The 14279-nt window shown below is 42.6% G+C and overlaps 1 protein-coding gene across 3 annotated transcripts; it reads right to left on the reverse strand.

Annotated features, from left to right (window-relative positions):
• Nucleotides 1-172: 172 nt before the first annotated feature.
• On the reverse strand, nucleotides 173-11433 carry XRCC2 (X-ray repair cross complementing 2). 3 transcript variants are annotated; one of them, XM_061348762.1, is made up of 4 exons: nucleotides 8681-8891; nucleotides 6673-6754; nucleotides 717-946; nucleotides 484-622 (listed from the first exon to the last, which is right to left on the reverse strand). In XM_061348762.1, exons 1-4 carry the CDS (start codon nucleotides 8756-8758, stop codon nucleotides 596-598), a joined length of 417 nt encoding a protein of 138 aa, XP_061204746.1. In that variant the 5' UTR covers nucleotides 8759-8891; the 3' UTR covers nucleotides 484-595. The 3 variants fall into 3 exon arrangements, with proteins under 3 accessions (XP_061204737.1, XP_061204728.1, XP_061204746.1); XM_061348753.1 differs by lacking the exon at nucleotides 8681-8891 and adding an exon at nucleotides 11283-11433 and having other exon boundaries at nucleotides 173-946; XM_061348744.1 differs by having other exon boundaries at nucleotides 173-946; nucleotides 8681-8889.
• Nucleotides 11434-14279: the final 2846 nt, after the last annotated feature.

Raw genomic sequence — 14279 nt, forward strand, 5'->3', positions numbered from 1 at the left:
TCTCTTTATTTATTAAGTACAAACAAGTAATTTCAACATTCCTTGCTAGTTTGGACTGAACGAATACAGTACTTCAAACAGGTTTACGTTTCCTGCTCTTCACTGAATTAAAATCTTGTGACAGAATCGTGACAAAAATTCTTCAGCTACTTTAAAAGGTACTAAAAACTACCTAGAGCCAGTGAGGATTAAGCACCAGGATTTGCTACACATTTAAAACCAAACTGAAGTTAAAACTGCACTCCACATTCTGCAATACTAAATGAACGTTTTACTACATGGTTTCTTTTGAGGTGGCAAGAAGTGACTGTGAAACCTTTGCTGTTATCAGAATTACACTGCTTAGAGAAAAATATCCTGTGGGTTACCATTTGTTGCCATGATTTACAAAGGTATGGTCTATAGTCTGTATCAGTTTCGTGTGTCAGTTTTAAAGGGAAAAAGCTTTCTGCGGAGTTTGCAGATTTCTGCATCAGCGTCTGTGTTGTTGCAAAGAGGGCTAAGTGATGCTTGCTCACAAGCTTTTCAAGGAAGTTAGCACATTTCTTCAGATTCATCTCCTGCAAGGTGAGACTCTCCCCTCCATTGCTTCTGTCTATCCAGTAAAAAGCTGATATGCTATCTAAAATCAAAAGGCAGAGAGAGGGGTGAGTGCAAAACATGTTTTCTAAGGAGTAGAGAGTGAGGAGTAACTGAGTGCTACTACTGCAGTTCACCAGAAAGAGCCTTCCCAGGCATTGCTTGATCATTTCTTCTGTCCTTTGTGCCAATCTGTTCTCAAGGATGGTAACTAGACGAAGCATATCAAAATGGTAGTCTGTATCAATGAACATGACTTCCACTTCCAGACCTCCTCCTGATTTTGGGATGATGCAGCGGGCTACAAGATGATAAAGCATTTCTGTTTTTCCTGTTCCTTCCGGTCCATGGAATTCAATGACATCTCCTGTTCAAAAACAGAGCAGTAGGTTATCAGGCAGGAGTACTTACTGCTCAGAGTCAGTTTTCAGTGTTTACTGAACCAGTACTCACTATTCCAGAAACTGGAAAATGCATTTTAGAAGCACAGAATGGTTTAGGTTGGAAAGGACCCTAAAGCTCATCCAGTACCAACCTCCTGCCACAGGCAGGGACACCCTCCACTGGACCAGGCTGCTAAAAGCCCCATCCAACCTGGCCTTGAACACTGCCAGGGATGGGGCAGCCACAGCTTCTCTGGGCACCTGTTCCAGTGCCTCACCACTCTCACAGTAAAGAACTTCTCTATCATATCTCAACTAAATCTCCCCTCTTTCAGTTTAAAGGCACAGAAAATTTAATATTCATAAAACTGTTTAAATCCTGGTTAGTGTCTACCAAAAGAAATTCCAATTTTCAAGAAAGGCCTCTGAAGTGGAGAAAATCGACTGGGAACAAAGGTTGGAAAAGCCCCTGCAAATAGCATCTAGTACACCAGTAGCAGTAAAAGGTTGGCAACTAGATTTCATGTGTATCATTACAGGTAAATGAAGACTGAAAAGGAAGCTGCTACACAAGAGTGGCTAAGAAACCATCTATTTATCATACGCACACAAAATAAATAAATAAATAAACAAGTAGAGGACAAGCAAACCACAAAAAGTTGACATATTAGAAGTCCAAACGATGTTGGCACATGTATTTTTACAGTGCAGACTGTCCTTCGGCATTTCATGTACGCTACATGCTTGTGCAGTATCTATGCGCATCATGAAGTATCAAGGGGAATCTGTAACCAGTAAAGAGAATGCCAGTATATGTATTTAGCACTTACATTCTTCTGTGGTGATCATAATATGAAACTGCTGGTTTTTGGCACAGGGAGCTTGGATTCCTTCAACTCCAGGCAATGATTCTCCTGTCTGAAGCACAGGATCTCTGTTCCTAAATGGACTCAGCCTAACCACCTGCTCCACACGGGTCAGTAAAATACAGCTCACATTTAAAATGTTAATTAAAAAACCATGATGCTTTACTAGGAAAGCAGTTTTTTGTCGGATGTGAATGCAAGATACTCTGGTCTTTTCCAATGTCTTCTGATGTCTTGTATCAGAGCAAGACTAAAAGAAGTTGAATTACTAGATGCTCTTTATAAATTCCTGATTTTGGAAACTGGATTATTTATTTATGACATTTGGGACTTCAGGCAGAAGGGTGAAGACATGCAGGAGGGAGAATCACACGACTGTAACTGCAGGAAGGTGAGAGATTCCTATGGCCTTGGCAAGTACAAATGGCATAACAGCTTCTCACAGGGGGGATGCAAGAATAGAGAATTAATTACAACTTGGTTAAACATGTTTTTGCCTGGCTGAGTTAACAGGGTTTTTCAAGTCACTACTCAGCTTCCAGAGGGCGTCCTTAAGTGCGTACGATGTCAAGATATGCCTTGGGAAGAGGGACAGAGGGTGGTGGGGAAGAAACTAAGCTCTTACTTCACCCGTTGCAAGTACTGAAAGCAATTTACAGCTGATGTGACAGTTCTGTGCATTCCAGTGACACTCAGACTGCTTGCCATTATGGATAATGAAATTCCTGCTGCTCCACAACTGCAATTCCATTTTATGAACTTCTGATACCTTGAAATTTATAAAAAAGCTTGATTGCCTCCCAAACCCTCACTTACCTGTTCTGAATGGCTCTCCCCACTTTCGAGATGAACAACAACTAAACTTCCTATTACATAAATCTTCATTTTCTCTTCCTGTTCACAGGTCACAATGTCCAATTCAGCCACTTGCAGCCAGCAGCTGCTCTGCTGCCACAGACTGTGCCAGTAACATAACCGTGCCCCGCTGGGATAAGATACCAGCTTGGAAGAACTCCTCTTAAACGTGCTGGGTAGGTCAATCCCTCACATTTCATCTACTGAAATATTTTAGAACAATTGCATAAGGCACCTCTTGTTAAGGAACAAAGTGCATCTGTTTGCCACTAGCTTTGGCACAACGCTTCTGCCAGCTAGTGACTGACTTGGCCAATCTGCAATGCAGATTGCCTCATCTACCTTTACAGCAAAATATGACTTAAGACAAACCAGCAGACACACATGGCCACTGAGAAGCAGCAGTGGGCAAATCTGAGTTACTGCTTGGTAATGATTCAGAAAAGCTTTTCCTGTGAAATAGAAGAGGTTGCCCAAAGAAATGGTAAATGCTTCATCCCTGGTAGTGTTCAAGGCCAGGCTGGACAGAGCCTTGGATGACACGGTGTGGGGTGAGGCATCCCTGCCTATGGCAAGGTGTTGGAACTAGATGATCTTAAGGTCCTTTCCAACCCTAACCATTCTACGATTCCATGACTTTATCCATTCGAAGACGTTATGTCAGGATGTCTAGGTGTTACAGAATAACAATAACACTGGATGAGCTTTTATGGGCACAACTAACAGATTTATTCAAGTAAAAATACTAAGTTAAATGACAAATCATTGTTAGGAGTTTTTGTGGCGGTGGTTTGTAAATTGTAACAGCAAGACAGTTAAGCACCCTTCAAAGCTTGTTCAACACTACTGAATGAGACACATCTGGGCTATAGTTTGACCAAAACACTTAAGTCACTCTGAAAGGAGTAACAGCTCGGACTTTAAGAAAACCTCAAGAGAGCCAGGGATTTCTGTGCCTTCATGATTATCAAAGAGGCTGCCCACAAGAGGCTGCCCACAAGGAGAATGGGTGCAAAACAGAAGCCATTTATAGCAACATCTATAAATGTAGGGTTTCATTAAATTAGCAACAAGGCTGTTAGAGTAAGATAACAGGGAAATTTCATCTTTCTGGGTCTGAGAGGACAACCCATGATACAGCAGAGGAGGAAGTGTGGCTAGCAACATTTCCAAGAAGCCTTTGACGCCCTCACAGCAGGTCAGTACTGGCATCATCCATTAATGTCAAAATAACTTTGAAAGGAAGATTAGTAAAAAAATACTGTTACAGGATGAAAACAGTCTGAAAGACAAGAGTAGGAACAGACACTTTAACATGGAAGAAAGCTAATGGGAAAATTTCCTCTTAGAATTGGTGCTGTCCTACCACCTCTCAGTAGACGTGTGCTCCATTAGCTTGGCAAAATGTGTGAAAACAAACCAATGGGCTAACAAAGACTTAAGACAGTAAAGATTTACAAGATCAACATGGATGAGCGGAATGATTTCCTGTGAAATTCAGCACTGAACATTCAAGAAGTACTTTTTAAGGAGTCACCTTACACATTGCTTGGCTCACACTAGCCTGAACTAGCCTGCGAAGGACAGACTGAATGGCACAATAGTACACGGATGCTCAATGGCCTACAGGATAAACTAAATGATGTTGCATAAATGTAAATATTTATGTAACATTAATGGATTTTTGACTGAAACTGTGCTCAGTCCTGGTCACCAGTTCAGTGTTCTCTTTTGAATTAAGTTTTGTATGTGATCATTACATTAGCGAACCCTGGTTTTCTGATGCTGCAGTTACAAACAGGCTATTAGACTGTGCAGCAGTAACTCTGCAGGTTTCACATCATCAGATACCTTGAAGTTACTGGACTAGTAATTTACAATACTGTGCAGAAGCTGTCACTAATATTTGTGCCATTTATCGGTAAAGTAGAAAGGCCTAATATTTATTTCAAGTTAATTCTGGGTGTCACACTATTGCTGAATTATCAGAGCCTTATACTGACACCCACAACTTCATACCAGTGGCACAGGAGAAATACGACTGCCAACAGCAGAAGATTGTTTAAAGCTCGTGTCACTTTTGCTCCATTCCAGAAGAGCTTAAATGATATGTAATTAACATGCTTATGTGTTCTTCAATATGCAAATCCATCATAATTAGAAGCAGTGACTAGAATATCACAGCACTACCTATATTAGCTGTTCCTACTTTAGAGTACTCTGACATACATGTTATGAACACTTAACTATGATGTAACCTTTGGGCAGTTTATTGAAACTTCATCTCTATGTTTCAAATACCATCAGGAAAAAAGAATAATTTAGGTCTTTGCACTACTTTAATCACAGTATTTTAGATTAAGAGCTATTCAATATGGCTTTCATGGGCAATGTATTACAGTATTCCACAGTGACCTACTAGAAGTCAAGTTCATGACAAATGGAGAGGCAGGTCTTCAACAGGAATTTAAGACTGAATAATGAGAACACACATCAAAATAGCATATAGGCTCACATGAATACTGTGGTATTAAAAGACAAAGCAAAAATGTAATAAAAGGTGAAGTCCATTTATGTATACGCAGCTAAAGGTCTGGGCTAAAATGTTACACAGCTTCATTAATGTCAGCCAGAAAGCACGACCAATATGGGTAATAATTGATGCCATTTGTTAAAAGCAGAAAAAAGAAGTGCTTCGGAAGCTCAACGATCATCTTGGCACAGAGAAACCAGTGACAAATTTAGAAGGTCTCCAGCCATGTTAGAACTAAGGTTCTGGAACAGTCTTTGGATAGACATGAACAACCTACACAGCTTTTAAGAGCGAAGCTGATAATTTGATGATAGAATTACGTAATGCTGTGGGCTGTGACAGCAAAGGCAATTACTAACTCCCAGGAAGGCTTCTGACAGTCTGTTCTACCAGAACATGGCCAGTTTAGTCTCAAATATTTGCTTTCTTGTGGTACACGTCAGAAAAAAACCCCAAACTTCCAATTGCAGACAAGTATGTTGATAACCACTGCAACCACCTTTTTCATATGGAATTCATTCATTCGTTAATTCATACATACATTCAACAACTGTAGTGCCTCCCAGCACAATCCGAACAGTTTGCCACTCATATGCCTTTTTTACTGTAGATTTCTAGTCTCCTCCATTGTGAAATCCATGACATTTTACACAATCTGAAAAATCAGTCTGACTTCCTGAAGAATCAAGGAATTCCTAAGTGTGTTTTCTTCTTAGCTCCATAATTTCTTTCATTAAAACACCCAATCTTGATCTTAAAAACTTCCTGCTAGAAGAATCTACCTTAAACTTCTACTGGTGTCACTGGGAGGTGGCCTGATTCCTCCAATGTTAAATTCTCATTTATTCCCTGAAGGTCTATATAAGCCATTTTGATCCTAACATCATCTGCAAACTCATTCAGCTGATTAGTACCTATATTCATAATGGAATTGTTTCCAAAGTTCCATCTCAGTATAATCAGGATTTTTCAGGCCAAGACTGAATAGCTTGATGACTTGGCTTTATTGACAGTGTTTGCTCATGAACCCTTTTCCTAACTGATCCAGACCACTCCATACAACTGAACTCTTTGCTGTTTATTGATCCTCAGGTTCTTTCCAAATTTATGATTTTGTGGTGGTTTTTTTAGACCACTAATGAAAAAAAAGGTTAATTGACATAATCTAGAACAAATTTCTGTAAAACTACTAGAAACAGACCAATATGTTAGGTATTTACTCACCTACACCTGTTTTGATACCCAAAAAGTAGATTTTAAAGTCCATTTAATAATATTCAGAATAGTGACTCTGCATTATTTCATTTTATCTAGTCTGCATAAAACTACATCAACAATTGAAATTCTGAATCCAGGGCAAAAAAAAATCTACTTGTATGCTTATCTCTGTGCTACTGTTCTGAGCATACTTTCACACCAACATTCTTCCATAAATGGGATAAAAATACATTTTTACCGTGAACAGGAGATCCTTCCTCAGCAAACAGATAAGGTTCAAGATTCTTCAGAGCACTTCTGCCCTCAAGTCGTGCAAGCAGCTTTTAAAGAAAAGACAGGAAAGACAGGCTGTTAACTGAAAACCATGGGGCTTGGGAATCAGATGTAAAGGATTCTGAGAACTGAAGTTTTCCATGACAACCCCATCAAAACAGTAGTCTGATGTAAAAGATGTTTTCATAAATACATATGGAAACCTATAGTCTGGACTACAGCAACAGAAGGTTCCATCCTTACAAAGAAAAAGCATGCAGATTCAATGGCAGTAAAAGGTGGATATACATTAGGGGAATACAGCTTAAAAAGAAAAAGCTGCATAGATTGACTAGCAGGAGGGATCACCCCAGGTATACAGCAGTGTTGCCATTTGAACAGAATACAGGGAAAGAAGTTAATTGGTAATAACCATCACCTCCACAACAAACTGTTGCTTGAGAGGTGAACCATTAACCATCATTAGCCTCCTGAGTCAGTCCCTCTGAGCATTTGTAAGTAAAATCATGCACATTTCATCTGAAAAGCTATGCAGGTCTCTTTTGGACTACAACCCTATTATATCATCATTACTTGTTCAAACAGAGTATGGATTAAGGATGATGAAAAGTAATTAGCCACCAGTGGCTCTACAAGAACCTTTCTAAAGCAAGCCTGAATTTGTAAAGCAAGTTCCTCCAAAGCCCCTTGTAAAACAAATTAGTCCAAAGTTCATGGTCAGTTTCTTAAATTGACAGATATTTGCATAGGAAGTAGACAGGTATTCACATAACTTGTTTTATTTGTAGTTCTGGCATAAGTTTGTAAACCAAGAATGCACATTTTACCCAATGCTACAGCTGTTACTCCCTACATGTACTAACACACGGGAAAGGAAACTATCCGGTTGCTCAGAGCATTGCCAGAGCACGCACGCCAGTGCCAAATATTTAATTCTACAAGACACCCAGTTACCATTTAAAGATTTAAATAAAACAAATTCCATTCAGTTTTACCCAATCCTCCTTAAAGCCAGTCACAAAAGGAGCAGTAAGCACACACCTTTAAACACACCACTGCCTTATCTTGCTTTCCTCCCTGCCACATTTATGAGCAACATCTGCTCTGAATTGTCTTACAAGTTGTTTAAACAGTTGTGTTTGCCTTTAACAGCAGAATAAAACTCCATTAAATGGCCCTGATTTTACTTCAAGTGGTCACAATGGGAATCTAAATGTGACATTTTCACTGACATTTTAACATTCCCTTCCATTACCAAAATGTCAGTGTGCTTGCCTTTGTTTGCCTGTTCACACATATTCAGGATAGTTTTCTGAGGGGTCCACTGAAGGGCCATATAAAACCACCTGAGTTGACCTTGCTTTGCATCTGCAGATGCACCCCCTACATTTCACGCATTTGTATGGCACAGAAAACCCTCACAAGGTGAGCTCTTGAGTATTTCGGGAACCAGCAGGGTCCTGGGACCTGGGCTAAGCAATAATCCAGATGGCAAGGAGAGGTCGCACCACCACAGAGACCGGCTGGGAACGTCTCACTCCCGCCAGCCGGCAGTGGAAGTCAGGAGAAAACAGGAAAACCACCACAGGCTGCTGCTTTCTTATGCTCTTAATGTTTCAGCAAAGGAAGCACTGCTCAGTGATCACAGGGGCTCGATGATGGGTGCTGCAAGTCACAGCTATGGAGGGTTTAAACACATTTCTGCAGCCTCATGCTCCCCAGTTTATTAGCACATTAATGAATATATCTTCTGTAGTTGGGAAATCATGAGACCCTGTCTTCTTAGACTGTCACTCCTCTAAGCACACTGCTAGAGCTTTGGAAATACATGGTGGATCAATCACTATAGTTTAAATATGAATCTGTGGTTATTTAAATGCTGAGTTTATATATTCATTTTAAGTAACTACAGGTGCTTACTCCAAGCACTGCTCATGTAGGTAATTTATGCTAATTCAGTGATGATGGCACACCTGTGTTTTTATCAAACTTGTATTTACTTCCGAGTTCTGAAGCAGAATCTCCAAAGGCACTTGCCTCATTAGTGTCATGCTGGGAGCAATGGGGTTCCTGGCAGAAACAGCGAACAGATTTCCTTCAAATCTGACAAAGGTTTGTCCATGCTACAGCACAAGTGATGGAAGCAAAGCTGAGATGAGGTACTACACCAGCATCCCTCACCTCTGCTGATACTAAAGAGGGACATGAGTTTCCCCAAACGGGCAACCACCACCTTTGTTCTGCTCCAGGGAAGGCACTTCATTTTGCCTTCTTGCGTTTCACCTGTAAAATGGGGGGGGGAGGGGGGAATCTACAGCATTTAAAGGGTAATCTGGAGGTGTCCCTGCCCATGGCAGGGGGGTTGGAACTAGATGATCTTAAAGACCTTTCCAACCCTAACCGTTCTGTGATTTTCTGGTTGGTGGACATGAGGTGTCCCAAGCTTTGTCACAGACAGCATATGGAACAGAGAAGTGCAGCACCACTGAGGAAAGCCTTTCAATTGGAGTGCCTGGGGAAAAAACCCACCCAAACAATTTCAACTCATGTATTAAGAGACTTCAGATTCTATAATTGAACTGTAGATGCTCATTCCTTCTTTCATAATGCTCTTTTTGCCTTCTTGTATACAAAATGCCACTTCTTAGCAACTTGCCTAGTGGTAGATCTTTGCTCTTTGGTGTTCTTGGAAGTGTAATTACGCTAGCAAGAAACTGCACATATGTGCAATTAGGTCCAGAAAACTAGCTATACAGCAAGAATTAGGCGACAGCGGGGTTAAATTCCATTAATGACAAGGCTGACAGGACTGAAATATTTCAACTATGTCTTTTATAATTTATCAATTTAATCTTTTTAATAAAGAAATATGTGTATGGACAGTCCCACTAACACAGTACATGCTTAATCTGTATTGGTTTCAAAGAAGCTATGCATAAATGTAAGGAATATTACCTCATTAAAATGTTAAAGAAATTCAAATTAAATACTCCAGCTCTGCTAGAGGCTGCGAGCTATCCTACAGGCTATTTACGCATGCAAACCTATCTTAAGTACAAGGCCCAATTTAATTTTCAACCACTGTAACTACTCTGACTGAGCTTTTGTAAACTATGGGCATGCAGACTTATGCAAGCAATTTATCACTTACTTTACTGTGATATACCAGAGGTGGTTTGCAAGAAGTTCTAATTTGTTGCATTATATTCAATAATAAGAGTACAAGACTGCGGTCTTCGTGTAACTTCTCAGTGAAACCTGACCTTATGCACAAGGCTATTTGAGGAAGTATTGTTTTAAATTAAGCATTTTCTGTTTCAAGGGCTTTTACCAGTTTTTTCTGGACAATGTACTCCTACATTAACCTTCCTTAAGCCATCAGTTATCAATTCCTCCCTCGCTCAGGTTTGGCTATCCATCCCACTACCGGTGCTGCCGTGTACACTCCCTGTTGGCACTGCTTACGTGGACAATAAATGCATTTACCCACTTGGGGCACAGAGCACAACTCACATCCATCATCTGTGCACATGTGCTCACTGTAGCACAGCTGTTACTGCATTTTCTTTTTAAGTGTCAAAAAGGCTTCTTACTGAAAAAACATGGAGCTTTAATAAGAAGTTATCACTTGTTTCTGTGCTTGTATGTGTGCATATCTTCAAGCAATTAGTTTGCTGACTGCCAGGCTGGACGGGCTTTGAGCAACCTGGTCCAGTGGAAGGTGTCCGTGACTGTGGCCGGGGGGCTGGAACTAGATAATCTTTAAGGTCTCTTCCAACCCAAACCATCCTTATTCTGTGACTGCAAGTCGCAAATAAACCATCCAGCAGGGAAAAAACACAAACCCAACAAACCCAAAACAAACCCAAACCGACACCCTAAACTAAAATACCTTTTCTCCGAAGAAACCAATTCCACTGCTTTTGGTTAAATAAACTTTATTTAACCAAAAACTTCCCTCACGATTCTTCCTTACTGCATCCACTCCAATCTTTGGGAGAGAGCGCAAAGCAGGAATTTACAAAGTAACTACTGTTAACACCCGAATACACCTCCCATGCCCCCCGTTGCAGGGGAACCCACAAGAGGGTTTCAGCCCGGGTCCCTGCACACAGCACCCGGCCGGAGCCTCACGCTGCCCCCACTAGCACAGCCGAGGAGTTCCGGGGGGGCCCCCCAACACCCATGGGCGCCTCCGCTGAGCGTGAGACGCGCCCCGGGCCTGCTGACAGGGCCCCGCTCCCCCCGGCTGCGGGGAGGGGGGGAAGGGCGGCGGAGGCGGGAGGGCGCGGCTCTCCTTCCTTCCCTCCCTCACACACCGCTACCCCGGGAGGCTCCGCGGCCCCCGGGCACTCCCTCCGCCCGCCCCGAGCGGGTGGGGATGGAGCATAGCTCCGCCAGCACGGGGTGGGCGGAGCGGAGCGCGCAGCGCTTCCCCTCCCCCAGCAGCGGCCGAGCTTCCCTTCTCCCTCCCCGACAGCCTGGGCATGGCCACCGCGGGCACACCGTGCCCGGGGCCCGTGGCTGAGGGGAACCCAAGGGATGGGGGGGGGTAGGGGGATGGCAGCGCCTCACCTGAGTGCCCGACTCCGCCCTCCGGAACGGGTCACCCATGGCACGGCGGGGGGAGGGGGCGCAGCGCACGCTACAGGGCCACGGAAGCCACTACACATGCGCGCTGCCGCGGGCTTGCTGCGCCCCCGAGCGAGCCCGCATAGGCCTGAGCGGTTCTTTGCGCATGCGTGGTTGGGCCCCAGGGTGGGCGGGGTGAAGCCGTGAGATCCGGGTTCGAGTCTTGTTTGGGGCTCATGGCGCGGTGAAGGTGTAGCATCGCGCGGGAGTCCTGAGGGACTGGTCGCTGAAGGAAGGTGGTGCGTTTACTTTTATTTAAAGGACCTCTGTTTTTATAAGTTTGTGGGTTTTTTTCTTCCATGATGAAATGGAGGAGGGCAGTTTGGCCGGTGTGACTGAAAGGGTGCTCATCCGTGACACAGCAGTAGATGTGAGTCAAGAGAAGCTCATCCGCGTGGCCACAATTAACACTTGACGCCTGCGAAATTGCTCTTTGCAAAAGCCAGCTATCAATTATGGCTTAGCTTAAAAGGGCTCTGGAACATTTTAAATACGTACCTTGAATGAGCTGGGCTCGTGTGATGCTCGATGCTCAGGGCAGGGACAGACTGGTGAGTCCCTTGGGTGCCCGTGGCTGGCAGCAGGACTGGCTCCTCCTGCAGACCATGGCCCGTCCACTGCGGTTGTGCAGCCTGTGGCAGCGAGAAGGATGGGCACAGGGAGAACACGGGAGAACCTGTTCGTGTTTTCCACAGGCTAAATGCAAAACCACCAGGGTAAGAATAGCAGCCCCTGTGTATCTGCATATCAAAGAGCTGTAATGATACCATCCCTTTGGGTTTAGGGAGGTTATTGGTGATACTGCACGTTCTTAGTAGGGGAAACTGATGGTGGAGTTCTTTGTTTCTTCAAAGAAGTTGTGTTTGTATAAAAGTTTTTGCTCTGTTGGCCCTGAATGTACCACAGATCAGATATACCTAACCTCTGGTGTGAGACTGTGGCTTTGCTTTCGCAAACCTCTTTCAGCCCAAAATATTCAGCTCAAATTCAAAACACCCTGCTGTTGCCCCTAATTGGAGGTTTTAGATGGGTGCCGCTTGCCTCCACAAAGCCATCCAGATTTAACCCAGCTCAAACCAGTCCTTTTAGTGTCAAGTCCTAATACTGCTCATTAAAGTACAGAAAGATAGTTTCTTTGCACAGCTGTAGTAGTCTTCCTTCTCTGTTTATGGATACACATACAAAATAACCAAGAGCATGGAAGGTGGTTCTCTAGTGAGAAAGACTTGGATGGCTGCAGGGGGGATGGACAGACACATGGCATAAAAATGCAACTACAATACTATTGGTTTAGTTTTATTAAAGGATGTCTCCACCTTGCCTTCTGGAAGAGTCAATATAAAGGAAAGAAACCTTAAGAGCTGCATGTTTGACTGTTGTCATATGACCTTAGAGGTCCAAACCATGTTCCCTGGATGAGTTCAAAAGATTTGTTAATTAGAAGTGATTGTGCTTGAAGCTGACTGATGACTGAACCTGACCCAAGAGTAGACTCGCTGTGACTTACGACAAAGGCACTACTCACTGCATCAACCACTTGATATGTTTTTTTTTAATTACAGGTTCTTTGTTGCTGTTGTCCTCTAATTAAAGCCGCTGCACTCATTTTTTAAAAAGTGATGGCTACTTGAATTTGAAGACATAAAATACACAGCACACGTAAATGCCAGCTGACTGAAACCCACTCCTACAGCATCATTTACCATGCCTGTATCCCAGGAGGGTCCTATGGGAGCTCTCCTACTGCATGGGTGAACACAGTTCTGGTGTTACAATCTAATGCAAGATGAAGCATCACAGTTCAATGGAGATCAAGCAACAAAGATTCCATAGAGAGAGGGTAAAAACATTGAATTCACTGGAGCAGTAAAAAAAAAAAAGAAATTTAATTGCTTGACATATTTAGTCCATAACAGTTAGGAAAGTGTAAATCTAATACACTGGTCACCTTGACAGGCAGATTGTCACAACTGCTTCTCATATATTCCCTTTGCATCCATTTGCTCCATACAGTGTAGCTGATATTATGAAGTCAGAAAACTGATACTTTGACAGCACTCTTCCTTCATAGAGACTCACATTGCTGCTTTTTTCTTTTCATTTGTTTGTCAGTACTATCACTTCTCTCCTTTGCAGATCAAAACCTAGATTTTGGCCATGATGCACACTTAAAATTTTAATCCCAAACAGCCTTAGGTAGATCTTTGTCTGTCTAAACTACCCTGTCCTCTGCACTTCATCAGTCAGCATCACCGGCATCTCAACAAATTTCATATTGTAATATTTTCCTCAAAGTTCTTTATGTATTTCTTATCCATTCATCTTTTTGTTTTGGTTTGGTTTGGTTTTCTATCTGCAAAATAAACCTCTGCATTTACCTTGCTCCTTTGGAGAAAAACAGTAACATATATAAGCAGGAAAACTCTTTACCATTGGCTTCAGCATAGTCAAGATTTTACCATCTGTTTTTAGGTTTGTGTTTGGGGTTTTTCCCTTCTTATTTTTCCTCTTTTCATATTCTGTCTCCATTGTTTCAGATTTCTCTGTAGCGTTTCTGAGTGACAGTGTGTAATCAAGGCGTGCAGGATCCTACCCGCTCCTTACTCTTCCTTCTTAAATAGCAGAAACCACCTTAATGCAGAATCCTCCTTAATGCACTATAGCTATAAGTAGCTCATAGTATCCAGGGACTCTATGCCCCAGCACTCCTTTCCACAGCAGGAAATTAGTCTTTGTGTGGCATGTGGGGAGCTTGAGGGTGCCCCTGGAGCCACAGTTACTGTTCATGTAGCAATCCAGCAGCAAGAGCAATGACTTTTGTAACAGCAGAAACATGAGACTCTAGGGGTGTGAATCTCCTTCCTTATGAAATGTGTATTGTGGAGAAAATTGCTCTTTCCCAATCTTGATTTTGGACATCTTCTACCCTGAGATGCTGTG

Source organism: Neopsephotus bourkii, unplaced genomic scaffold, assembly GCF_033783945.1.
Source record: "Neopsephotus bourkii isolate Nb327-2 ecotype Australia unplaced genomic scaffold, CSIRO-AGI_Nbou_v1 NB_53, whole genome shotgun sequence".
Lineage (NCBI taxonomy): Eukaryota > Metazoa > Chordata > Aves > Psittaciformes > Psittacidae > Neopsephotus > Neopsephotus bourkii.

Excerpts from the sequence above, each read along its gene's own strand:
- XRCC2 (XM_061348744.1), bottom strand. The coding sequence starts at position 8,758 with ATGACACTAATGAGGCAAGTGCCTTTGGAGATTCTGCTTCAGAACTCG. Across the intron at positions 6,755-8,680 it reads CAAGTTTGATAAAAACACAG|CTGCTTGCACGACTTGAGGG; the intron begins GTGTGCCATCAT and ends TTTCTTTAAAAG. Across the intron at positions 947-6,672 it reads GGAAGGATCTCCTGTTCACG|GAGATGTCATTGAATTCCAT; the intron begins GTAAAAATGTAT and ends GTTTTTGAACAG.